Genomic DNA, 25,000 nt, shown 5'->3' on the forward strand with positions numbered 1-25,000 from the left:
GGGGGGGGGAGGGAGAGAGAGGGGGGGAGGGAGAGAGAGGGGGGGAGGGAGAGAGAGGGGGGAGGGAGGGAGAGAGAGAGGGAGGGAGGGGAGAGAGAGGGGGGAGGGAGGAGAGGAGGGGGGGAGGAGAGGGGAGGGAGGGGGGGGGAGGGAGGGGGAAGAGAGAGGGAGGGAGGGAGAGAGAGGGGGGGGAGGGAGAGAGAGGGAGGGGAGGGGGGGGGAGGGGAGGGAGGGAGGAAGGAAGGAAGGAGGGAGGGAGGAGGGAGGGAGGGAGAGAGAGAGAGAGAGAGAGAGGGAGGGAGAGAGAGAGAGAGAGAGAGAGAGAGAGAGAGGAGGGAGGGAGAGAGAGAGAGAGCGGGGGGGAGGGAGAGAGAGAGAGAGAGAGAGAGAGCGGGGGGGGGGGGGGGGGGAGAGAGAGAGAGAGAGCGGGGGGGGGGGGGAGAGAGAGAGAGAGAGAGAGAGACGGGGGGGGTGGGGTGGGGAAGGGAGAGGTCAGGTCGGATCGGATCCAATCCGGGAGTCGGGAGTCGGGACCAGTGGCGGGTCGGGTCGGGGGAACAGGAGCGCGGGTCGGGTCTCGGGTCGGGGGTCTGGTCGGCCGGGGGGGGGGGGGGGGGGGGGGAAGAGCGGGGTCTGGTCGGCGGGGGGAGCGGGTGTCAGGTCGGGTCTGGTCGGCGGGGGGGGGGGGGGGGGGGAGCGGGTGTCGGGTCGGGTCTGGTCGGCGGGGGGAGCAGGTGTCGGGTCTTGTCGGGGGTGGGGAGCAGGAGCTGGCCGTGGGAGGAGCCTTATCCACGCAGCCCCAGTGAGGCCATTCAGCCAGGGCTAGGGGCTGCGTGCTTCGTCCCCTCCCACACAGTTCGGTGCCTGGAGCTACTGCACTTGCGTGCCCACTGTAGCGCGCATGTGCAGAGGTCCCGGCACTGTTTTCAGCGCAGGGACCTGGCTCCGCCCCCCCCCACAGCTCGTGCTGGCTGCGCCGAGGGCCAGAGGACCTGTAAGTAGGTGGAGAATACCGAGGATTTTTTTAGGCGTCGTTTTAGGCGCAAAAAACGGGTGCCCAGCTTGGAGGGGTGCCCGTTTTTTTTCTTGTGGAAACTTGGGCCCAATAGGGGAAGGCTGAGAAAAGAGATGAAGTGTATCCCAAACTGCCATTTTGAATATTTATGAATGCATTTAGTGACCTATAATAATGTCAGGGGACAATATCCTTCAAAAGAACTAAATGACGAAGGTTACATTTCCCGATATTAAACTATCACCTCCCACCCCAAACATAAGTGGTAAATGTTCTGCCTTTCTCACTTTGAAAGCTCCAGTTACCAGTGTAAGGGACAGTTATGCTTCAGCATCTTCTTACATTGATAAACATTACATCATTTATGAGCAATCAAATCAAAAGAGTTCTTTTCTACCCTCCCAACCCTAAAAATACATCATGCTAACCACTTATTTTTTAAACCTAAGTGCATTTCCACCTCTCATCACCTACAACTATCAACAATCAATTGTTACTTCAGCATTGGGGAGGGGAGGGGGCTAGGCAGGGGGGGGGTTGTATGGCTGAAAAAATGTTACAGAAATAGAGAAGGGTGAGGCCATGAAGGAATTTAAACACAAGACTGAAATTTTAAATTTGAGGCATTGGGGGACCAGAAGCCAATGTAGGTTAGCGAGGACTGAGGTGATAGGCGAGCAGGGCTTGGAGTGGGATAGGATACAGGCAGTGCAGTTTCGGATGAGTTGAGGTTTAGCGAGTGGAAGATGGGAGGGCAGCCAGGACATCATTGGAGTAATTGAGTCTGGAGGTGACAAAGGATTGAATTAGGGGCTCAACAGCAGGTGGGCTGAAGTCAGGGCCGAGGTAGGTAATCAGAGGTGGAAATAGGTGGTCTTTATCATAGCAAAAACATGGGATTGGACTCTGAGGTTCAGCCGGAGATAGCAGTCAGGTAGGAAGGTCGAGTCGATGGTTAGGTTACAGAGTTTGTGCCAGTGGCTGAGGATGATTTCAGTCTTTCCAACGTTTAGTTGGATGAAATTACAGCTGTTCCAAGACTGAATGTTAAACAAGCTGCCTGATAGCACAGAAGTAATTGAGGGCTTGATAAGAGGTAATGGAGAGGTACAGCTGGTTTCAGTGACATGTGGAAGCGGACCTCCTGCCTGTAAACTATGTCGGCAAGAGGCAGCATGTAGATAAGGAAGAGACGAGGGCAATGGATGGATCCTTGGGGACTCTGGAAATGACAATACAGAGCTCGAGAAAAAAAAGCCATTGCTAGAGTTGCTCTTGCTACAATTGGATAAGTAAGAATGAAACCAAGTAAGGATAGCCCCACTGAGTTGGACAATGGAGAGGACGGCTGCACCAAATACTTCAGAGGGGTGGAGGACAATGAGCATGGTCACAGACACATTCCTGACTTTGGTTAGGACCGTTTCAGTGCAGTGCAGTGAATGGAAGGATTCAAACAGGGTGTTGCAGAAGAGATTGGCATAGATTTTGGAATGCAACATGTTAAAGGACTGTGAAGAGGAAAAGGAGGTTATAGATGGGGTGGTAGTTAGCTGAGACAGAGGAGGCGAGGGTGAGTTTTTTGAGATGAGACAAGATAGTTGTCACATTCAGGTAACGTGGGAGCTGGAAAGGGAACTTGGGTGGTCAGGATTTTAGTAGAAATGAGGGATCAGGAAGTCGGCTTCATGGAAGAGATAAGCTCCGAGATGGTATGAGGAGTGGGAGTTGAAACTAGTTAGGTGTTTACGGCTAGGATTGGAGGGGGATGAAGGAGGTTTGCCTTGGTGGGCAAGGGGCAGGAGGGTTGGGGGGGGGAGGGGGGAGCAGTGCAGGGAAAGAGGGAGCAGAGCGGATGGTCTCTATCTTGTTGATGAAGAAGAATTTGAGCTCTTAGTTCTTATTGTTAGAGGCGAGGTTGGAGGGAGTAGGCAAAAGGGGTTTAAGGAGACAGTGGTAACTGGGAAAAGTAAACTGGGGTTATATTTTCTTTCTAGCATGATCCTAGAGTAGTGGGTGGTTTTGATGTAGAAGAGTGAGGCCATGTAGAGTTTGATGCGGTTCAGCCAGATCTAGAAATGGATGGCTAAGACAACTGTGCATCAGGTATGCTGTACTCTTGAACTTTGAGGAGAACTTAACAATCTGCCTTCTCCCCTCTTACTCCACAAAATGCAATGGATGTAGCCTGATTAGGGAGTCTACTGTGGATGTGCAGCTTTTGAATTTCGCACTGAAAGACTGAAACACTAAAATACACATAGGTCCGTGTACACAAACCTCTTATTGTGGAACACCTTAAAACACAAACAAGTATTCAGCAGCTGACTGGAATGTCCCACAGAAACTTTACAATTCAGAAACATTCCATCCCTGCAGGCTGCCAAAGCAGATTAATACTCTACTCTGCAGTGTTTATAAGAGGTGACACCACGACATAGCAAATGTGGATAGTTTAACTTCACCTCACATGGCGCGACATAGATGGTTGATCACTGATAATACTGGCTGAATGCATCACTGAACCACTTCACACAGCAATAGCCACCATCCTGTAATGAAGTTGCAAGTAGAACTAAAATACCATTCCTGCACTGCATCAACATGACAAGGCAGTCATTTTCACAGCACTTCTATTTATAAGTTAATATAACATGTGTCCTGTTCTTCAGCTGAACCATTTGCAACACTATTAGCAAGTACAGGGTTTCAAAAAATTAGTTTCCATGCCATAGACAAAGAACCATATTGAAGAAATCTTAGATAAGCAAACAGTACTTTGCTACAAGTCACGCAAAAATACAAAATCATAGCAAAATAATGGAATATTGTAAAAAGACTGAATTGCAGAAAGAGGAAAATGTTTATGAATACAAAATAGAGATGCTTGGTAGTTTACCATCTTCTGAATTGCAATGAAACACTTATAGGCAGGTTGGTATTTTAACAAAAAGTACAACATAATTTAACAAGGGCCTGTTCTGTTCTAGTTAATGTCTAACTGTAGCAACACAGTATGTTCCAGGCAATGGTTAATAAAAATGTTTACCTTTAGGGATCATTTAATTGAGTAGCAATTTATTTCCCACATATTCAGCAGTATTTGCTTAACGCAAATAATTGTATCCAGGGAATATTTTGCTTGCCATGGAGGTGGGCTATTAAGAGGTTTCTATTGAGTAATTATTTTGGCAGCGAATACTGCCATTTCTGATCTGAAGTCCATGGTTGAGTGAGCAGTGAACACTAATAAAAAGTGGTCAAATTAAATTATCAAATTTATTTTATCAGTGCGACCACAGACCTACTTTGGAAATCGAAGCAGTCCGATGCAATTCTTATGCCGTTTTTAAGTATTACAGTGTCACTTTTTTTTTCTTTAGAAAAAAAGTTGTTACTGTTCAACAGTGTTTCTTTGGGATTTTTGAATCCTCAATCAGCCTTTCGTGCACTGTCCTGGGCTGATGCACATGTCTATGATTGGTTGTCCTGAATGTACAATTGAGCAGTTTTGAATTAGTAGCTGAACCTTCATATCTTTTGGCTACATAGACTGCTGGTACCGCCTACTTGTTGCATATTAAATGGATGTTCAGAATATCTTTGAACAGAAAGGTTTTAACTCCTCATTTTATTTGCTGCTGTAAGGAGACCAGACAGCTTTTAAGCTTGAGTAGCGTAATAAAACACAAACATAACATTTTAATTCCTAAGCACTTAGAATTGAGCTCCCCAATGGCTCAGTTTGTTAAGGCAATGAATAGCTGCACCATAAGACTGTGAAAGGCCCAGGTTTAATCTGTACGTGTTAAGCTACTGGATTTCATCCAGGGCAGTGGCGAGCATGCTACAACTGGCCCCTGCACGCATGGTTTAGGGAAGAAAAAACTGACCAAGATGCCCAAACCTGATATTATCTAATGACCTCCAGTGAAAGCGGATATTTGGATGTCGGGTTAGAACAGGATTGTGCTTGGTTGTGACTCCAATAGCCTGCCAACAATCATTGTCTGGGGCTTACATTTGTGCAAGGTACTGGAGAGCAACCACACCTGTGGAAAGCATACCTCAAACAGTCAGTGTCTACAGAAAGGAAAGAGGAGAGAGGTAATAACTGGTGGGAAAAAAGGTTAGAAAAAAAGAAAAAAACCACAAACTAAACTAAGAAAAAAATGTCGGGTTAAAAACATTAGATCACTTTTAATCACGGGTGTCTTTATTTTCAAAAAAACTTGAGGCCATTAACACGGCTGTTAAATGCTCTCTGCTCTGCATCATTTCTTAAAAATAGCAAAGCCATGATATTCAAGCCCATGCTTCTATAGGGAGGGGTCCTGAGACAACAGGCGTAGAGTGCTGCAGAACTCCAGACACAGAATGCTATGTCAAGTATTGGGGAGGAACACAAATAAGTTAGCTAAAGACAGGTGACAGACTCTGCATGCTATTTTTAGCAGAATAACTAACTAACTCAGCCCAGCTGCTCATTAATGGAATTGATGCATTTTATATTAGCTCCAGGTAAGTGGCAGCATTTGCAGTAGTTTGTTTCATCCGTTTTCAAGGGATGCATAAACAATGTCGAAATCAAAAAACTTTGGGCCTAAGTTTCCCCAGGAGTTGCTCCTTTTTTTTGAGCAACTTGACTTTTCTGGACTATCTTTTTAGTTGCAATTCTGGCCATTTAATTTGCGCCAGTGTAAGTGAGTGAGTTAGGTTTTATTTTAGTTCATTTGTTTTTCCCAAAAGGACGCGTTCCCAGCCACTTACCCCTGTTTTAGCAAATAGTTGCTCCAAACTAACTTAGGCCAGCGTATGTTGCCACTTCTGTCTGCACAGAAAAACCTTACCTAGAGTTAAGGAATCAGCGCAAGTAACTACATTTAAAGCACCAAAGCACAAAAGGTAATAATCAATTAATTAACAAATAAAACAGAAGGAACCCTGCACCAAAGTCAATCAGTAAATAATAAAAAATAGAAATCCTACCTTGGGGAAAGCAGTGGGCCGCCGATGAGGGAGCCCATTCAGCCAGGGTGAGGGACGGCGTGCTTCGGGCCCCTCCCACACAGCCTGCAGCGAGTACTCACAGATTCGGCTTGCCAGGAGCTACTGCACATGCGTGCAGACTCTAGCGCGCATGTGCAGAGATCCCGGCACTGTTTTCAACGCCGGGACCTGGCTCCGCCCCCAATCCATTGGGCCACGCTGCGCCACGACTGGAGAGAGGCTGGGGAGCTGCCAGAATACTGACGTCTTTTTTCGGTGCGCTTGGAGGCGGACAAAAACAGTGCACCTCGGGTGAGGGTGTCAGAAAAACAGGTTAGGGAAACTCTAGCTCTTTATTCCAATAATACATTAATTATATGTACAGCTCCTGCTGGTGTCATACTCAATAAAATGCTAATTTAAACAAAGTGACAGTATAAAGTGATGCACTTTGGGAAGACGAATAGCGAAAGACAGTATAAGAGACCTTGGTGTCCATATACAACAACAACAACTTGTATTTATATAGCACCTTTAACGTAGTGGAACATCCCACTACGCTTCACAGGAGTATTATGAGATAAAACAATTTGATACCGAGCTGCATAAGGAGAAATTACTGCAGGTGACCAAAAACTTGGTCAAAGAGGTAGGTTTTAAGTAACGTCTTTGAAGGAGGAAAGAGTGGTAGAGAGGTGGAGAGGTTTAGGCAGGGAGTTCCAGAGCTTAGGTCCTAGGCAACAGAAGGCACAGCTACCAATGGTTGAATGATTATAATCAGGGATGCTCAAGAGGGCAGAATTAGAGCAGCGCAGGCATCTTTAGGGGGGGGGGGGGGGGTGGGGAGTCGTAGGGCTCGAGAAGATTACAGAGATAGGGAGGGGTGAGGGCATCGAGGAATTTGAAAACAATGAAAATTTTTTAATTGAGGCATTGCTTAACTGGGAGCTAATGAAGGTCAGCAAGCACAGGAGTGATAGGCGAATGGGACTTGGTGTGAGTTAGGACATGGGCAGCCGAATTCTGGATCACCTCTAGTTTACATAGGGTAGAATGTGGGAGGTCAGCCAGGAGAGCATTGGAATAATCAGGTCTCGAGGTAATAAAGACATGGATGAGGGCTTCAGCAGTGAATGAGCTGAGGCAAGGGAGGTGGCGGGCGATGTTACGGAGGTGGAAATAGGCGGTATTAATTATGCCGCAGATATGTGGTCAAAAGCTAATTTCAGGGTCAAAAATGACACCAAGGTTGCGAACAGCATGGTTCAGCCTCAGACAGAAGTTGGGGAGAGGGATGGAGTCAGTGGCGAGGGAACAGAGTTTGTGGTGGGAACCTTAAATAATAGCTTTGGTCGTCCCAATATTCAATTGGAGAAATTTCTGCTCATCCAGAACTGGATGTCGGACAAGCAGTCTGACAATTTAGAGACCATGGAGGGGTCGAGAGAAGTGGTAGTGGGGTAAAGCTGGATGTCATCAGCGTACATGTGGAAACTGACGCTGTATTTTCGGATAATGTCGCCAAGGGTCAACACAAATCCTTAAAGGGGGAATGGCAAGTTGATAAGATAGTTAAAAAAACATAAGTTACTTGGATTTATAAATAGAGGAATAGAATTTAAAAGCAAAGAGATCATGTTAGAACAATATAAATCATTGGTTAGGCCTCAGCTGTAGTAGTGTGGACAATTCTGGGCATCACAAGTCAGGAAAGATGCAAAGGCCTTAGAAAGGGTACGGGGAGAGTTACCAGGATCTTACCAGGGATGAGGGACTTCAGTTATGGGAAGAGGTTGGACGAGTTAGGACTATTCTCCTTGGAACAGGGAAGGTTAAGGAGTGACCAAATAGAAGTTTCCAAGATTATGAGGTTTTTATAGAGTAGACGGAGGAAAACCATTCCCTCTGGGGAGTGGGTCAATAACCAGAGGTCAAAGATTTACAATCATGGCAAAAGATCTAAAGGGGAAATGATAAATGTGTTCACCCAGAGTGTTGTCAGGATCAGGAACGCTCAATCTGAAAAGGTGATTGAAACGGATACCATAAATAATTTAAAAAAGGAGTTGGACAGCTACTTGAGGATGAGAAACTTGCAGGTTACAGACAAAAAGCGAGGGTGTGGGACCAAGCATGGCTGCTCTTTCAAAGAGCCAGCACAGGCACAACGGCCGATTGGCTTCTTGTGTGTTATAGATATGTAAAGAGAAAAAGGTTAGTAAAGACAAACGTAGGTCCCCTGCAGTCAGAATCAGGGGAAGTCATAACGGGGAACAAAGAAATTGCGGACCAATTGAACAAGTACTTTGGTTCGGTATTCACTGAGGAGGACACAAACAACCTTCCGGATATAAAAGGGGTCGGAGGGTCTAGTAAGAAGGAGGAACTGAGGGAAATCCTTATTAGTCGGGAAATTGTGTTGGGGAAATTGATGGGATTGAAGGCCGATAAATCCCCAGGGCCTGATGGACTGCATCCCAGAGTACTTAAGGAGGTGGCCTTGGAAATAGTGGATGCATTGACAGTCATTTTCCAACATTCCATTGACTCTGGATCAGTTCCTATGGAGTGGAGGGTAGCCAATGTAACCCCACTTTTTAAAAAAGGAGGGAGAGAGAAAACAGGGAATTATAGACCGGTCAGCCTGACATCGGTAGTGGGTAAAATGATGGAATCAATTATTAAGGATGTCATAGCAGTGCATTTGGAAAGAGGTGACATGATAGGTCCAAGTCAGCATGGATTTGTGAAAGGGAAATCATGCTTGACAAATCTTCTGGAATTTTTTGAGGATGTTTCCAGTAGAGTGGACAAGGGAGAACCAGTTGATGTGGTATATTTGGACTTTCAGAAGGCTTTCGACAAGGTCCCACACAAGAGATTAATGTGCAAAGTTAAAGCACATGGGATTGGGGGTAGTGTGCTGACGTGGATTGAGAACTGGTTGTCAGACAGGAAGCAAAGAGTAGGAGTAAATGGGGACTTTTCAGAATGGCAGGCAGTGACTAGTGGAGTACCGCAAGGTTCCATGCTGGGGCCCCAGCTGTTTACATTGTACATTAATGATTTAGACGAGGGGATTAAATGTAGTATCTCCAAATTTGCGGATGACACAAAGTTGGGTGGCAGTGTGAGCTGCGAGGAGGATGCTATGAGGCTGCAGAGCGACTTGGATAGGTTAGGTGAGTGGGCAAATGCATGGCAGATGAAGTATAATGTGGATAAATGTGAGGTTATCCACTTTGGTGGTAAAAACAGAGAGACAGACTATTATCTGAATGGTGACAGATTAGGAAAAGGGGAGGTGCAAAGAGACCTGGGTGTCATGGTACATCAGTCATTGAAGGTTGGCATGCAGGTACAGCAGGCGGTTAAGAAAGCAAATGGCATGTTGGCCTTCATAGCGAGGGGATTTAAGTACAGGGGCAGGGAGGTGTTGCTACAATTGTACAGGGCCTTGGTGAGGCCACACCTGGAGTATTGTGTACAGTTTTGGTCTCCTAACCTGAGGAAGGACATTCTTGCTATTGAGGGAGTGCAGCGAAGGTTCACCAGACTGATTCCCGGGATGGCGGGACTGACCTATCAAGAAAGACTGGATCAACTGGGCTTGTATTCACTGGAGTTCAGAAGAATGAGAGGGGACCTCATAGAAACGTTTAAAATTCTGACGGGGTTAGACAGGTTAGATGCAGGAAGAATGTTCCCAATGTTGGGGAAGTCCAGAACCAGGGGACACAGTCTAAGGATAAGGGGGAAGCCATTTAGGACTGAGATGAGGAGGAATTTCTTCACCCAGAGAGTGGTGAACCTGTGGAATTCTTTACCACAGAAAGTTGTTGAGGCCAATTCACTAAATATATTCAAAAAGGAGTTAGATGAAGTCCTTACTACTAGGGGAATCAAGGGGTATGGTGAGAAAGCAGGAATGGGGTACTGAAGTTGCATGTTCAGCCATGAACTCATTGAATGGCAGTGCAGGCTAGAAGGGCCGAATGGCCTACTCCTGCACCTATTTTCTATGTTTCTATGTAAGTTTCTATGATTCTATGAATAGAGAGAGTATTGTGTTAATCTGATAAATTCCAGCTTTTAATGTCACAAGACTAATTAGGCCCAAAGAAAAACGTACTTACACATGTCATGAAAAACATAGATTATACATCTAAAATTCAGATTACTAGAATAAAATGATAATCTGCTTCTTATTCATTCACAAATGTGAAAACATTTTCACACGCTGATTGAAGAACATGGTTGTATGTAGTCTGCTGGGTACAAAGTAATGGACCAGAGGCACGGGAAAGTAATAAAAATTAATTTTCCAAGTGCTAGTTGATCAGAAAAAGTTTAATGAGCCCGCTAAAAGGGTCAGTGTAGCATACTTTTATTATTTGTCTTGTTCACAAGGAGACAACAAAAATTAGTTGAATTGGGATGAGATTTAATAATAATTGTCGCTCTGTATATTCACTTGCTGCATGTTAAAAACATACTTTTGTGAGAAAAGACCAGATACAAATCATCATCAGTCCATCAAGTGAAATATTGGAGAAGTACGTGAAGGCATGTGCAAGAGACAATATCCAGTTCAGATCACTAGGGAGTCCGATGGTATGCTCTCTGGTTATGCTATCGCATGCTTAGATATTGGGCAGCATGCGCACACTCCTGATTGGAGATTACTTATAGGAGCAATGAGCACCACTAAACCCAAAAGAATAAAGGTACACCTGAAATTTAGAACAATTATCTGCACTTCCAGCCTGTGGCACAGGTGGTTCACCATTCGTGACATTACTGGAGCAGACATGCAGCAGGAAGACAGAACGTTTCAAAAATTGCCATATAAATTTAAGATAAGCTTATCATTCTCCTTTCTAAGAACAACGCATTTATATAAAGCTCATGATGTACACAGACACATCAGTGTGCTTAAAGACTATGCCTGGAAAGTTACCACTTTGAAGCTTGGGGAATCCCAGTAATGTGTGGAAATAACCTTACTGCACAGGCTCTCTTACCCTACTGCTCAAAAGTGATGGGTTACCTCCCATTTGACTGCAAGTGTTAGATGTGACTCTCCAGTATAGGGAGAGGATCAACGACACAAGAAGGAGGTGCTAGTTGTTGCCACTATTTTTCCGGAAACCTACTGACCTCTTTGCCTAGATCTTCTGAACCCAAGTATGAAGTTAACTACTGCTGTGAAATAAACCCTACTTTTTACCCCAAAGGGTGGGTGCCTAACAGCAAGGTAGGAGAAGCCAATTTATAATGCATTGACTAAAATATTACCATAGAACTTCAAAAGAAATTCCAATGTATCGCCCAAAGAGATTTTCTTTTAAATATGATTCCAAAGAGGTTTTCTTGCAGGTCCATTGGGATGCTCAAAATTTTAAGCATAGTCTGGACTTGTCACTGAAACAAGTCACTGTTCCATTAATCTAAACATTTCCTTCTGGATGAACTTAGTCCAGAATGCCTGATAAGTCACAGTTCTCAATTGACTGTCGGGCATTAATTTTGTTACCAAAGTACTGAAGTTTTTCAGGGCATGCTGCATTCTTCTGAAAGGATGATTTGCTATGCTGTATCTGTGTGATAAATACCACCTAGGAATCAGACAAGTGAAGTGAAAAGGGGCCACTTGTTTGAACTGAGCAGCATTTGCCAAAGCAGTTTTGGTCAGGGTCCAAAAGTGGAAAACTTGTAGCAATCAGTCTACCATCTTCAGAATATAAATCAGGCTCATTAGGATTCCTGAGGACGACAAACTCCATTTTGAAGCTATCTAGGTATTGTATTTATTAATGTGATAGCAAGAAAAATGAGTGCTATAGTTTCAGGATAGACATCTGCACCTGAATGTATAAAAAGAAAATGATGCGTCTCGCAGTTGGTACCAAATCTGGAGCAGTGCTGGATCTAGTTCTGGGGAATGAAGTGGGGCAAGTAGAGCATGTTTCAGTGGGAGAGCATTTGGGAAACAGTGATCACAATTTCATTAGGTTTAGGGTAGTTATGGCTGCAGTGTGTAACATCTACAAGATGCACCGCAGCAACATTTTCGACAGCGCCTCCTAAAACTGTGACCTCTACAATCTACCTGCATGGAAGCACCACCACCTGCAAGTTCGCCTCCAAGTCACACACCATCCTGATTTGGAAACATATCGCTGTTCCTTCATAGTCGCTGGGTCAAAATCCTGGAGCTCCCTCCCTAACAGCACTGTGGTAGTACCTTCACCTCATGGACTGCAGCAGTTCATGAAGGCGGCGGCTCACCACCACCATCTGAAGAGCAATTAGGGATGGGCAATAATCGCTGGCCTCATCAGCGACACCAACATCCCATGAATGAATTAAAAAAATCAGGGAGTGGATTATAAAATTGGCAGGTAAAACAGTAAATGAGCAATAGGAGGCCTTCAAAGGAAAGACAGATCAGGTACAGACTAGACACATTACCACAAAAGGGAAAGGAGGGCATCCAAACCTAGAGTTCCCTGGATGACGAAAGATATAGGGGCCGAAAGTGCCCTCTGCCCTGTTTGGGGCGGATAATTCGAATTAAATGGCGAATTACCGCCAGTACAGATGGGGCAGAGAAGAGAGGGAAATTGGGCACTTTGGACCGCAAAAATGAACGGGGCGGCGTTGGGGGAGCGGAAGAGAGTCGGGATTGGGATGGAAGGCGTCATCAGCGCTGCCCATTTAAAGGGGAGGGATGCTGCGTAGTCTAGCAAGGCCTCCTTGGCACCCACTGGGCTACTAAGGAGGCCTGTGGCCCGGCACCCAAGAGGAGGTTCCGAGCTGCCTGTTGGTGGCCCAGCCGAACCAGCCGCTGATATTGTTTGGCTGACTGCAGAGTCGGCTGACAAATGAAACAAAATGGCGGCCACAGTGGTGCGCCCTTCCCACTGGGTGAAGCGGCTGCACTCCTGCGGGGTCATTTTCCCCATGGGGTGGAAAAGGGGTCGATGGTGGTCGGTAAGGGGTGGCCGACAACAGGTTGGAGCGCCGAGCGGGGCGGAAACATGGGACGCGGCGGAAACCTGTTTTTGCTGCCCCCGACCCGGGGGCAATTCTAGATGGGTCGCACCATAAGAACATAAGAATTAGGAACAGGAGTAGGCCATCTAGCCCCTCGAGCCTGCTCCGCCATTCAATAAGATCATGGCTGATCTGGTCATGGACTCAGCTCCACTTACCCGCCCTCTCCCCATAACCCTTAATTCCCTTATTGGTTAAAAATCTATCCATCTTTGACTTGAAAACATTCAATGAGCTAGTCTCAACTGCTTCCTTGGGCAGAGAATTCCACAGATTCACAACCCTCTGGGAGAAGAAATTCTTTCTCAACTCGGTTTTAAATTGGCTCCTCTGTATTTTGAGGCTGTGCCCCCTAGTTCTAGTCTCCCCTACCAATGGAAACAACCTCTCTGCCTCTATCTTGTCTATCCCTTTCATGATTTTAAATGTTTCTATAAGATCACCCCTCATCCTTCTGAACTCCAAGGAGTAAAGACCCAGTCTACTCAATCTATCATCATAAGTTAACCCCCTCATTTCTCGAATCAGCCCAGTGAATCGTCTCTGTACCCCTTCCAAAGCTAGTATATCCTTCCTTAAGTAAGGTGACCAAAACTGCACGCAGTACTCCAGGTGCGGCCTTACCAATACCTTATACAGTTGCAGCAACACCTCCCTGCTTTTGTACTCTATCCCTCTCGCAATGAAGGCCAACATTCCATTTGCCTTCCTGATTACCTGCTGCACCTGCAAACTAACCTTTTGGGATTCATGCACAAGGACCCCCAGGTCCCTCTGCACCACAGCATGTTGTAATTTCTCCCCATTCAAATAATATTCCCTTTTACTGTTTTTTTTTCCCCAAGGTGAATGACCTCACACTTTCCGACATTGTATTCCATCTGCCAAACCTTAGCCCATTCGCTTAACCTATCCAAATCTCTTTGCAGCCTCTCTGTGTCCTCTACACAACCCGCTTTCCCACTAATCTTTGTGTCATCTGCAAATTTTGTTGCACTACACTCTGTCCCCTCTTCTAGGTCATCTATGTATATTGTAAACAGTTGTGGTCTCAGCACTGATCCCTGTGGCACACCACTAACCACTGATTTCCAACTGGAAAAGGACCCATTTATCCCGACTCTCTGCTTTCTGTTCGCCAGCCAATTCTCTATCCCATGCTAATACATTTCCTTTGACTCCGCGTACCTTTATCTTCTGCAGTAACCTTTTGTGTGGTACCTTATCGAATGCCTTTTGGAAATCTAAATACACCACATCCATCGGTACACATCTATCCACCATGCTCGTTATATCCTCAAAGAATTCCAGTAAGTTAGTTAAACATGATTTCCCTTTCATGAATCCATGCTGCGTCTGCTTGATTGCACTATTCCTATCTCGATGTCCCGCTATTTCTTCCTTAATGATAGTTTCAAGCATTTTCCCCACTACAGATGTTAAACTAACCGGCCTATAGTTACCTGCCTTTTGCCTGCCCCCCTTTTTTTTTTTAAAAACAGAGGCGTTACATTAGCTGCTTTCCAATCCGCTGGTACCTCCCCAGAGTCCAGAGAATTTTGGTAGATTATAACGAATGCATCTGCTATAACTTCCGCCATCTCTTTTAATACCCTGGGATGTATTTCATCAGGACGAGGGGACTTGTCTACCTTCAGTCCCATTAGCCTGTCCAGCACTACCCCCCTAGTGATAGTGATTGTCTCAAGGTTCTCCCTTCCCACATTCCTGTGCCCTGCAAATTTTGGCATGGTTTTTGTGTCTTCCACTGTGAAGACGGAAGCAAAATAATTGTTTAAGGTCTCAGCCATTTCCACATTTCCCATTATTAAATCCCCCTTTTCATCTTCTAAGGGACCAACATTTATTTTAGTCACTCTTTTCCGTTTTATATATCTGTAAAAGCTTTTACTATCTGTTTTTATGTTTTGCGCAAGTTTACCTTCGTTATCTATCTTCCCTTTCTTTATTGCTTTTTTAGTCATTCTTTGCTGTTGCTTAAAATTTTCCCAATCCTCTAGTTTCCCACTAACCTTGGCCACCTTATACGCATTGGTCTTTGATTTGATACTTTCCTTTATTTCCTTGGTTATCCACGGCTGGTTATCCCTTCTTTTTCACTGGAATATATTTTTGTTGCGCACTATGAAAGAGCTCCTTAAAAGTCCTCCACTGTTCCTCAATTGTGCCACCGTTTAGTCCTCGTTTCCAGTCTACTTTAGCCAACTCTGCCCTCATCCCACTGTAGTCCCCTTTGTTTAAGCATAGTACACTCGTTTCTGACACAACTTCCTCATCCTCAATCTGTATTACAAATTCAACCATATTGTGATCACTCATTCCGAGAGGATCTTTTACGAGGAGATCGTTTATTTTTCCTGTCTCATTACACAGGACCAGATCTAAGATGGCTTGCTCCCTTGTAGGTTCTGTTACATACTGTTCTAAGAAACAATCCCGTATGCATTCTATGAATTCCTCCTCCAGGCTACCCGTGCGATTTGATTTGACCAATCAATATGTAGGTTAAAATCCCCCATGACTACTGACGTACCATCCGCCTGCCCCCGGTCAGATAGAACTTCTCGTCCCTTAGAGGCGGTAACGGGCCTTAAAAATTTAGCAATTTCGGCCCCATAGAGATTAAAATGAAACAGAAAAAGGAGGCTTCTGATAAATGTTCATAATTCAGTAAAGAACCAAGCTGATTACAAAAAGTACAGGGGAGATTTGTAAAAATTGTAAAAATAAGCGGGGCAAAGTGTACACGATAAATTAGTGGACAACAGAAACATATAAATAGTAAAAGGGTAGTCAAAGGAATGCTGGGGCTGATTACAGACCAAAAAGATCTTCTTGTGAAGGCTGAGGTACGAAATCAGTAATGTGCATCCGTCTTCAGTAAAGAAGAGGATGCTGCCAGGGTCACAGTAAAGGACGAGGTTGTAGAGAAATTGGATAGGATAAAAATGGATGTCTTAAAAGGTTGGTAGCGTTCAAAGTAGAAAAGTCACCCTGTCTGGATGGGGTGCATCTTAGTTTGCTGTGGGAAGTATGGGGGAAAATTGCAGAGGCTCTGGCCACAATCTTCCAATTCTCCTTAGATATGGGAATGATGCCAGAGGACTGGAGGATTGCAAATGTTACAACCCCGCTCAATAAAGGGGAGAGGGATAATTCCGGCAACTACAGGCCAGTCAGCCTAATGTTGGCAGTGGGAAAGCTTTTAACGACATTAATCCAGGACAAAATTAATTGGCACTTGGAAAAGTATCGGCTAATAAATGAAAGCCAGCACGGATTTATTGATGGCAAATTGTGTTTGACTAACTTGATCGAGTTCTTTGATTACGTAATGGGGAGGGTTGTTGAGTGTCGTGTTGTATATACGGACTTTGAAAAGATGTTCAATAAACTACCACTTAATACACTGGTTAGCAAAATTGAGGCCCATGACATTAAAGGGGCAGTGGCTGCCTGGATCTAAAATTGGCTAAGGGACAGAAAGCAGAGAGTAGTGGTGAATGGTTATTTTTCAGACTGCAGGGAAGTGTTACAGTGATGTCCCCAGAGGTCGGTGTTGCAACCACTGCTCTTTTTGATATACAGGCAACTCTCGATTATCCGTACACGGATCTAACGGAGAACCCGCTGCAACGGCACTTTTAAAAACTGTAATTCTGTCCCGTGTACAGCTGCACATGACCATTAAAACCACCCCACACAGTCCTGTGCCGACACACAGCATGATCACTACACACAGAGGAAGGGCTTTATTTTATAATAAAGCTTAATGCTGTCTCGACCTTAAAGGAATCCTTGTAGAGCAACATTTGTACTTATTCTATACGCAGTCCGAGAGTCAAGCCTATGCACCACAGGTCCCTTCTTAATTCCGATTTCATAGGCAATCAGATCAGAAGACTGTCACTTAGGAACTCCTCTCCAAACATAAAGAAATTGGGATAAATCTTGGTGAATGTGCTCTTGTGCAGTCTGGAGTATCACTGAGGGTGCCGCCCGGCCTTGGGGGTAAGTAAAGCCGAGTTTCATTTGACCTAGAGGACCCAAACATTCTCGGCAAGTACTTGCACTCGCTCTAGTGACAAAATCGTTCAGCCGCAATAGCCCGATCCCCGAGGGCCCCGATAATCGAGAGTTGCCTGTATATTAATGACCTGGACTTGGGTATACAGGGCATATTTTCAAAGTTTGCAGGTAACATGAAACTCAGAAATGTAGTAAACAATGGGGAGGATAGTAACAGACTTCAGGAGGACATAGACAGACTGGTGAAATGGGCAGACACATTGCAGATGACATTTAACGCAGAGAATGAGGAAAGGCAGTATAAACCAAATGCTACAATTTTAAACATAGAAAATAGGTGCAGGAGGCCATTCGGCCCTTCGAGCCTGCACCGCCATTCAATATGATTGTGGCTGATCATGCAACTTCAATACCCCACTCCCGCCTTCTCTCTAAACCCCCGATCCCTTTAGTCGTAAGGGCCACATCTAACTCCCTCTTGAATATATTGAACGAACTGGACTCAACAACTTTGTGGTAGAGAATTCCACAGGTTCACCATTCTCTGGGTGAAAAAGTTTCTCCTCATCTCGGTTCTATATGGCTTACCCCTAATCCTTAGACTGTAGGATCTCATCCCGTTTTATTTACCTATATCGTTGGTACCTATATGCACGACAGCTGGCTGTTCCCCCTCCCCCTCCAGAATGCGCTGCAGGCGCTCCAAGACATCCTTGATCCTTACACCAGGGAGGCAAGATACCATCCTGGAGTCTCATTTGCAGCCGCAGAATCGCCTATCTGTTCCCCTTACAATAGAATCCCCTATCACTATAGCTCTCCCCACTCTTTTTCCTGCCCTCCTGTGCAGCAGAGCCACTCATGGTGTCATGAACTTGGCTGCTGCTGCCTTCCCCTAATGAGTAATATCCCCCAGCAGTACTCAAGGAGGTGCAGGAAGAGAGAGACCTGGGGGTATACATACACAAGTCTTTAAAGGTGGCAGGACAAGTTCAGAAGGCATTTAAAAAGACATGCAGGATCCTTGGCGGTTTAAATAGGGGCATAGAATACAAAAAACAAGTAAGTAAACCTTTATATAACAGTGGTTCGGCCCCAACTGAAGTACTGTGGTCAATTCTGGGCACCACACTTTAGGAAGGATGTCAAGGCCGTAGAGGGGGTGCAGAGAAGATTTACTAGAATGGTACCTGGGATAAAGACTTCAGTTATATAGAGAGACTAGAGAAACTGAGGTTGTTCTCTTTAGAGTCGAAGATTAAAGCGAGATTTGATAGAAGTGTTCAAAATCATGAAAGATTTTGATCGAGTAAATAAGGAGAAACTGTTTCCAGTGGCAGAAGATCAGTAACTAGAAGACACAGGTTTAAGGTAATTGGCAAAAGAACCAGAGGCGACACAAGGAAAACAAAATTACGCGAGTTGTTGTGATCTGTGAGAGGGGGGTGGAAGCAGATTCAATAGTAACTTTCAAAGGGGAGAAATACTTGGAAGTGGAAAAATCTGGGGAAAGAGCAGGGGAGTGGGACTAGATAGATAGCTATTTCAAAGAGAATGGCCTCTTTCTGTACTGTATCATTGTATGATTCTATAAGGCATGGTCCCCAATGATAGGGCAAAGGAAAGGGGGAATGCACACAAGACCAGAGTCAGAGGATCAGTGAGTTTGGGGGAAGAACTGAAATGTGATACCAGATGAATACCACACACTTCCAAGACTCCTATATTGCACCAGACTCTTAAAGGTCAGTATATCAGCAGTTTCTTCCCTTGTTTTGATAATAGCCTACTTATTTGTATGGGTAGACAGAATGAATGAGGAAGAATGTATAAAAAATTGAATTTCAAATAACACAATGTTAGGCCATTCCTGCCAACTTAAAAAATGCTGGGGGTTAAATTCAATAGCCCCTGAAAACAGGCGCGAGGATTGCGATGAGGGATTAACTTGCACCCGTTCAGTGTGATGGAGGCAGCACACCAACTTCGGGCTGCGTGCTCATTTTCATGATTGCAGCAAGCAGCCAGTGCTAACTGCACTATTAATTGCTGCTCATATCAGCAGGAGGCCCAAAATCGTAAGTGGACAGCACCACTTAACGCTAGCCTGCAACACTTAGGCCCCAAGTTTCCACATGCGGCGAAAAAGGCGCACCTCAGAGCTGGGCACCTGTTTTTCGCGCCGAAAACGGCGCCAGAAAAAAAAACGCGGTATTCTCGAGCTCTGCTTGGCACAGCGCACAGGGGGCGGAGCCTACCACTCGTGCCGATTTTGTAAGTAGGAGGGGGCGGGTACAATTTAAATGAGGCTACTTGGTGCCGGCAACCCTGCATGTGCGTGTTGGAGCGTTCGCGCATGCGCAGTCGGAAGTAAACATTGGCACTCGACCATTTTTAAAAGTGCTGCAGAAAAAGTGAAGATTTGTTTCTTGGACCCCTGCAAAGGCTTGTATTTTAATTTTGATATTTCTGTGTGTGAGGGAGTGCTTTTAGCAGCGCCGCTGAATAAATCACCTGCTGAAATCAGTGAGTTCAGCTTTTCACTGCTAAACTTGCAGAACCGGTGCCTGCAAATTAAGAACTGTGTATTTGAAGAAATAAATGTGCTAATTCAACTTTGCAATGGATCAACGTCCACCAAGAACAAAGAATTTCTTGCATGAGGAAGCAAACCATTGCATAATATGTGGTAAACCCATTCTGCAAATTTAAATATAAAGATGTCGATGTGGCTGCCTCTCCCTGTCCAAATGGCCTCAGTCAGTCCCCCTCACAGCTCGAAGGCTGCTGCTGCTCCCGACCAGCCACTGACGCCGCTACAATCCCATGGCCGAATGGCCTCAAGTCCGTCCAGGTGCTGCATCATCGCGGGGAATGAAGGCCTGCCTCAAGCACAGCAGCTCAGCTCGAAGGCTGCTTGCTGCCTGCCCCTGCCGTCGAGACGAGACACTGATGCCACACCCCTGCCTCAAGCACTGCAGCTCAGCTCGAAGGCTGCTGCTGCTCCCGACCAGCCACTGACGCCGCTGCAATCCCATGGCCAAATGGCCTCACGTCTGCTCCTGATTGTTCGGCTCCCAGCCAGCCACTGACGCCGCTGCAATCCCATGGCTGAATCGCCTCAAGTCCATCCGGGTGCTGCATCTTCGCGGGGAATGAAGGCCTGCCTCAAGCACCGCAGCTCAGCTCGAAGGCTGCTTGCTGCCTGCCCCTGCCGCTGAGACACTGACGCCACACCGCTGCCTGAAAAGCCTGCCTGAAGCACTTTCACACAGGTAGGAACATGGTTTATTTAATCTTTTCTTTGCTTATAAATTTTTATTCAGGTTGGATTTATTTGTATAAGTATAACTAAGGATTGATTGTAGAATTTAATGACTTCCCTTCCCCCCCCTCCCCCCACCCCACACCTCGTTCCCGACGCCTAATTTGTAACCTGTGCCTGATTTTTTAAAGTGTAGACAAGGTTTTTTCAAGCGTACAAAAATCTTCACTTGCTCCATTCTAAGTTAGTTTGGAGTACGTTTTCACTGTGGAAACTTTCAAATCAGGCGTCAGTGGCCAGACACGCCCCCTTTTGAAAAGAAAATTCAGTTCCAAAGTGAAACTGTTCTACCTGACTAGAACTGCAGAAAACTAAATGTGGAGAATTCCGATTTCTAAGATACTCCGTTCTACACCAGTTTCTCCTAAAAATCAGGAGCAAATCATGTGGAAACTTGGGGCCTTTTGGTGCATTGTTGCTGGAGCAGGTGGTGGAAGTCGTTGTACAACAGATTCTGACCTGGGAAACACTCAATAATGGAACATGGGAGAGAACGGGCTCCAAAGTTTTTTCACATTGCAATGAAGGCCTTGCTGGAGGTGGTAGAAAGGAGGAAAGACGTGCTACATCCACAGGAGGTCAGGAGGTCCTCCAGACAAACGCTCAGAAGGCAGAGAGAGCAGATAGCTGTGGCAGTCAATGCCTGGAGTCAAGCCCCGAGGATGTGGATGCAGTGCCGCAAAAAGCTCAATGACCTCATGACTGGTCAAGGTCAGTGAATGCATCTTCAAATGCCATATCCTACCAACTGCACCACTAGCCTCAGCAACCTCACAATGCACCACACCCCCCACTCACCTACCAACAATCTCTATCAATCAGGATTCATACAGAACAATCATAGCTTCATCTCACCCTCATACAATTAGCACTGCTTCAAACCTCAGACCGACATCTCCCAATTTGCACATGCTGCCAGCTATCCATGACAGCCACATCACCCAAACAGATTGCACCACACTCACTGACACTTCCCTCTATCTCGCAGGATATGCTGCACATAACCAGAGGCAGCAGGACCTAACCGGTGGGGGACAGGCATCCTTATCCCCATGGTAGAAACGGTGCCTGCAATCATTGCTGAAGCTATGGCCAGCGGCGGGCCTGAAACCATCGTAGACAACAGTATCCACAAACCTAAGCTTTCCTCTTGCGTTCCATTTCCCCCTCATCCCACAATCTCTTCTGATTTACAAGCTGGGTCACAGCTAAGGCCAGGAAGAAATCAGTCTTTGTTTGAAGAGACGTGTTCAGAGAATTTTGTGTTTGATATCACAGGAAAAAAACAATCTCTGCTTTAATTTTTTTGCTGTTTTTAATGTACACAGCTTTGATTTTTGATAGTTGTTAAATTTGGATAAATATACAATTATATTTCTTTGATAATTTTATGAATTGTATGCAATATATAGTACATATATAGGCCCTTCCCTATAAGCCTTAGGCCCCTCACAGCCTTAATCCGGCTCTGGTTATAGGGAAAGAAATATAGTCAGTTCTCTTTGAATACAGAGCCTCAATGACCTCCCTTATGCAACTGTGGATGGTAAACTGCGAGATGTTGCAAAAATCTGCAGCTCCAGCCTGGAAGGAGCTTGATGCATAAATGTTCATCGCCACGTCACCTTCACAGACACTGGCAATGCAGTCCTCGCCCTGCTCAGAGGTTGCAGTTGTGGTTGCAGCAGGTGACAGATTTCAGTGAGGACGTCCTTACTGAAGCGCAGACATTTCACACATTGTTCCTTGCTGCGGTTCAGGAAGGAGAATTGCTTCCCGAACACTCGAGGTGGATATACCCTCCTGCTGAGAGCCTTTCTCCCCTTCTCCCCCTTCTTCCAGAAGCTTGTCCTGCTCTGAATCTCCTCCGTTCATTCTCCAAGTCAAGCTGTATTCCAAGGGGAATGCCTACTAGTGCACCCATGTCAGTTAGCTAGTGGTTTGTGCAGAAGCCCTGAAGTCAGAAAAAAGCCCTGAAGTCAGAAAAAAGTCCTTCAGCACATACCACACCACTCCCTGCAGACTTTAGCAACTTTAACAACTATAGAAAGCACCAAACGTAGAATCATTGCAACAGCCAGTAGAAATCAATCAGCAACTAAGAACAGAAGAAATAGGAGCAGGAGTAGGCCACCTGGCCCATCGAGCCTGCTCCGCCACTCAATAAGATCACGGCTGATCTGATCATGGACTCAGCTCCACTTACCTGTCCACTCCTCATAACCCTTTATTCCCTTATCGCTCAAAAATCTGTCTATCTCTGCCTTAAATATATTCAGTGACCCAGCCTCCACAGCTCTCTGGGGCAGAGAATTCCACAGATTTACAACCCTCAGAGAAGAAATTCCTCCTCATCTCAGTTTTAAATGGGTGGCCCCCTAGTTTTAGTTTCCCCTATGAGTGGAAGTATCCTCTCTGCATCCACCTTGTCGAGCTCCCTCAATATCTTATATGTTTCGATAAGATCACCTCTCATTCTTCTGAACTCCAATGAGTTTAGGCCCAACTACTCAACCTACCTTCATATGTCAACCCCCTCACCTATAAGTAGGGAATGATGGGTGGGGGGGTTCTTCCTGCTGCTGAGCGCATGTTCAGCTGTGCGAGCTTAGGAGAAGGCATGAGCTGGAGCTCCAAATTTGCAGTGCTGGCTACATGATCTGCATACTTCCGATGGATACTCACAGCGCACGTGCGCTAACGTACCAATATGGCATCTGGTGTGACTTGCACCAGAAATGTACGAATCCATCGCGGACACCATTTGGATCTCCAAGGGCACTCGTAGCACCAAAAAGAACGGGTGCTATGGATCAGCATTTTGCACCTGCTGTACTCTGGTTAATTTTACACCTGGTATTATCATCCACCCAAACAAATAATTGAGTTAAAACAAAACTTACCTTAAAATTTGCCAGTTGCTGATTGATGACATCAACTTCCGTTCCCACCATCCCTTGCAATTCTTCACCCTCTTCGGTTTTGGTTAGGAGACTATTCAGTTCTTTAAGTTTTTCATAGAAATCTTCAACACGTGCCACAGTCATCTCTACTTGTTCTTGTTTGTCCCTTCCTCGTTCCAGTAGTTTACTACATTGTTTGTTCAAGGCTTCAAGCTCTCGTTTCAGTCCTTGTAGATCTGGACTGCCTTCCACCTCTAGCATCTGTTTGCATTCTTTTTCTGAAGTTTCAATATCTTTTTTTAATTCTTTAAGTTTTCTCATAAATTGCTTAATGTCATCAATCTGTGATTGCAGGCTGTCCAGGTCCCTCCCAATGGGACTCATGCTGTCCAATTCGTCATCCAGGTCTGCAAGGTGAGAAAACATTTCTCGGACACGGTTCTGGAAATGTCCGATTCCTTGAAGTCTGTTTTCCATTGACAAACAGGTTTCATCCACTCTCTGTTTTACATTGCCATATTCCTGCTGAACTACTTCTGCTTGCTGTAGGAGCTGTGATGAATCTGCACCTTCAGGAGCATCTTCTACTAGACCTTGGGCGATATCTCTCAGATAGACCACTTGTGGCTCTAAGTTCTGTAGAGCTTCCTGCCGTGTCCTCAGCTTTTCCAAGTTCTTATTACTGTAGGCCTGTGGTCCAAGAGCATCATATATTTCAAGCTGCTGTTTGGTAGTATCAAGTTTCTTCTGGATGTTTTTCAGGGAGTCCTGGAACTCCTTTAACCTTTGGGCCATTTCCTCTATTGATTCATTTTTGGCTTGTAGTTGCTCCGTAATAAGATCCATCCTTTGGTTTATATCTGTTTTTTCATCCCTAATATCTTCTTCATCGACCTGACAGGACTCCACAAGGATGTCAGCAGCAGTGTTCATCATCTCCAGCAGTGAACGGTGTTTCTCCACATCACAGTGTAGATCCTTAGCACTAGCTAAAGAGGAGTTCAATTGTGCTGGATCAATAGTGATCTCCAGTTCTTCAATTTTAAACTCACATTCTTCTATCCATGGGAGCAAGTCTTCCACATACTGTCTGTACTTCTGTGCTTTCTGAAGGCAGTCTTTGAGTTTAGAATGTCTGCCTGTTGCCTGCTTGCTTAGCTCATCCCACTGTCCTTTAAGGATTGACAACTGACTCTGAAGGTTTATCTTTTCTTCTCCAGGTTGGGCACTTCGAAACAGAGACTCTCCTTCAGCAAGGATCATCTCATAGGAGCCCGAATGTTGATTCAGGCTTTTTTGGAACTCCTCCTGCTCACTTATCTGAGACTGTAAAACATCAAGGTTTGCAGACACAGAAGGCCTCTGAGTATGTTCACTGCATTTATCATCCAGCCACAACTTAAGTTCATCAAAGGTTTGTTGGAACTGCTGAGAACTGGCCAGAGTTGTCTGAAGTTGGTTTATGCGATCACCTGTAAATAACAATTATTAAGCAACATGTTATTTTCCACAAAATGTAAGAAATGCAAATAGAGATTTTAAAATATTTTTTAAAGCACTACAAATCTGGAATAGAAAGCAAACCTGAAAGTGCAATAGTAAACAAAATCTCTATTTAATTAATATTGATGAACCAGCTGATCTTTTTCAATCCATCGT

At 45.2% G+C, this 25,000-nt stretch overlaps 1 protein-coding gene across 11 annotated transcripts in view; it reads right to left on the reverse strand.

The window, feature by feature from the left end:
* macf1a (microtubule actin crosslinking factor 1a) overlaps positions 1–25,000 on the reverse strand; it is a 577,816-nt gene that overhangs the window by 124,106 nt on the left and 428,710 nt on the right. For all 11 annotated transcript variants that reach the window (XM_070899169.1, XM_070899162.1, XM_070899161.1 and 8 more), the window contains one exon: positions 23,342–24,813. In XM_070899169.1, the coding sequence (XP_070755270.1) occupies positions 23,342–24,813 (1,472 nt within the window). The remainder of the gene's footprint in view (positions 1–23,341; positions 24,814–25,000) is intronic.

This window comes from Pristiophorus japonicus, chromosome 14 (assembly GCF_044704955.1).
Source record: "Pristiophorus japonicus isolate sPriJap1 chromosome 14, sPriJap1.hap1, whole genome shotgun sequence".
Taxonomy (NCBI): Eukaryota; Metazoa; Chordata; class Chondrichthyes; family Pristiophoridae; genus Pristiophorus; species Pristiophorus japonicus.